At 30.8% G+C, this 3,011-nt stretch overlaps 1 protein-coding gene across 1 annotated transcript in view; it reads left to right on the top strand.

The window, feature by feature from the left end:
- The window catches only part of LOC106478544 (CD109 antigen-like), a 98,884-nt gene that overhangs the window by 79,505 nt on the left and 16,368 nt on the right, over positions 1 to 3,011 (top strand). The window contains exons 17-20 of the mRNA XM_013939093.2: positions 67 to 187; positions 900 to 1,017; positions 1,291 to 1,404; positions 1,894 to 2,010. Coding sequence (XP_013794547.1) covers positions 67 to 187; positions 900 to 1,017; positions 1,291 to 1,404; positions 1,894 to 2,010 — 470 coding nt within the window. The remainder of the gene's footprint in view (positions 1 to 66; positions 188 to 899; positions 1,018 to 1,290; positions 1,405 to 1,893; positions 2,011 to 3,011) is intronic.

Here is a 3,011-nt window from a genome sequence, read left to right on the forward strand (position 1 = left end):
TATACTTGCTTAAGTATTTATCTGTGAGGTTGATGAGTTTTTTGTTTTTTTTAATGATACTGACAGGTTTTCATTTGAAAGACGAAGACGAAGAATTGCTTGACTTCCACATCTATCGAATAAGCAGAAATAGTTTTTTCTTTGATGCTACTGGAGGGGATTTTGCATGGCATGATGTTATAACAGGGTCAGTATGAAAACCGCAAAATCAAAAATTACTTTTTTTTTCAACAATGAATAACAGATTTTTACCACTAAGCTTTTGTGGTTATATAAAACAGTTCCCATTCATTTTTAGACCTCTCAATCAAAATTATTAAAATGTATGCATCGTGACAGGATTTTATTCGAAATAAAAAAAGATAAGTTTAAGCAATAATGACAGATCTGAAATATTGGGATATTTTAGTGCTTTGAATAAACGTTTTGTTGGTTCAAGAACTGTTGTTTCACTTTGGGATTACTATAATCTGAGTGTATTATTTACATACATATTTTAAGATCCTGAGTATAATCTGTTTTGTGGTGTTATTCATTTTAACTAAAATGATCAAGAAATCTATATACAGCATAAGCTTATGATGGATAAACAATGTACGTGATTTACTAATTACAATGTGGACCACTCAAAAAGGTAAATACTGTTCTAGAGCCGTAACTTAATTTTAAAAGGCTCAGGTTTCTCTTTTGGCAAATGATTATATTGGATAATTAAAAATGAGTACGTTATTGTAATACTTTGGGTCGATTGGCTATTTGAATTGAGCCAGCTTTAATATTTAAATCAACATTTTGGCATTTTTATACCTGTTAAAAACCAGTTACCCAAAACGTTGGTCCTGATTCAATCCATTAAAATAAAACAAATAATAGACATGCTGAAACTCTGTGTATTACAGAAATGCAGAGGATGAATTTGTTGGCTGTGAGGTACCAAAAGGACCTGGGCTCTGGAGGATTAATGCTGTAGGAGTTAGTAAAGAATCTGGGTTGGCTATTCTTAATGAGTTTGTTTATGTAAGTATTGAATTCTGGTAGAGGCTTTTAACATGTGTGTTTAAATGTTACCAGTATTAATAGATTCAACGTAACCATTATTTGTAGTAATGTATATAAAACTCCAGTAAAGTAAATACAATATAGTTGAGCTTAGAATCCAGTTTTAAAATGCCAGTTGTTGCCTCTGATGTTTTATCATGTATAATTAAGTACTTCTTGTATTTATATATATATATATATATACAGTATCGTGTGTTTATTAAAGTTATGATTTATACCTGGTTTATGTAGTATGATGCCACTAAGCCTTTCTTCATCACAGTGGAGGCACCAACTACAGCTGTTATTGGTGAACAGATTGGAATGAGAGTTGTAGTGTTCAATTATGCTGAGTTTGAGATTAAGGTATGTTGTAGTTCTTAAGTAGCTAAATATTTCCTTTTAACACACTTTCTACAAGAAATCATGTTTTAAAACCAAATTTTGGTCTTTAAAATATACTTTATTGTGGATTTCTAATAAATAATAACTTATATTTACCTCAAAATTAACAGTTAACAGAATATGTAAAACAAATCTACAACTGCTCTTATAAAGAAAACAAACATTAACTCAACTCATTCAACAGGTTTTGTTTTTAACTATATAAATTATAGATCAGTACTGTTAGTTATTGTTCCACCTGTTGAACTTTAATGTTTGTAATATCTTTTAAATGATGCTTTTGACAAGTGCATGTGTAGTCCAAAAATTACAAGCTTTATTTGAACAGAAAATAATTCATGAGCAATTTCCTTATACTTTTGTAGCTCATCCTGTAGTCCAGGAATAATGTGGTTGCGAACACATAAAAACACTTCATGTATATATTTATATAATTTTTAAACTTTTTAGGCTGAAGTCATCTTAGAAGAGTCTGACGATTATCGATTTGTTCAAGTGGAACCTCTTGGTGTTGTTTCCTCATATGATCCTCGAATAACTGGAGGGCAACACCAACATTTGCTATATGTGAGGAAAATATCAAACTTGTCCAATTTTGAAATATTGTATGTTGTATAATTTATGAAAAATATTGAATACTCTAATTATGTGTAGATTAGAATTTCTGATTTTCCCCCATTCAAATATAAAATGGTTAATAGCTTGGACACTAATTTAATTGAAAATACAAATTTTTAAAATGACCATTAAAAGAGTACAGTACTTGAAATTTCATTCTTTTTGATAAGAAAGAATTTTTTTAGTCAGCAATAAGTTGCAGTACAGTATAGTCCAACCTCCATGCACGTGATGATGATGATATTGCTATGTCTAGCAGTGAAATATAAAGCTAAACATGTTTTTATCCAATTTATTTCGTATTATTGAAATTCACACCTTGTAAAGAACCTTCAAAGCCAGTGTTCCCAATCTGAGGTCCCAAGACCTTATTCAAATACAGGTATTTTAACTTATGCAATTTATTCCCAATTTATCAACCATGGAGATCAGTGTTTTAACCTGTGTTAGCCCATAGTATGTTTGTCCTCATAAAGCTAAATATTAAGTTCACAGGTAGTGCTGTAGTATTTTGAGTTGTTAACGAAAAATATCTTACTAATAAGCATTAGTGGGTTATACATTTAGCTCAGTTGGTGGAACATTTGCCTGAAGAGTAACAGGTTCTGGGTTCAGATCCTATTCAAGCAAATATATAGATCTAAAAACAGTTCCAAATTGACAGCCAATGTGGGGACATGAAATGATGCAGAAATTTGGCCCAAGGATGAGCCTTGTTTGTGAGAGGAGAAATGTAGTAGCTTGAATTGTTAAAAAAAAAGTACTTTACTAGCAAGCTCTAATGGATTAATCCTTTAGCTCAGCTGGTAAAGTATGCACTCACTGGTAAAGTAAAGTATGTTACAGATCTTGGGTTTAAATCTGATGCGGGAATATATATATATATGTATATATATACACAACGTGGTCACAAGTAAATAGACACCACCTTTCAGAAAAAATGAAATTTT

The sequence above is a fragment of the Limulus polyphemus genome, unplaced genomic scaffold (assembly GCF_000517525.1).
Source record: "Limulus polyphemus unplaced genomic scaffold, Limulus_polyphemus-2.1.2 Scaffold223, whole genome shotgun sequence".
Lineage (NCBI taxonomy): Eukaryota > Metazoa > Arthropoda > Merostomata > Xiphosura > Limulidae > Limulus > Limulus polyphemus.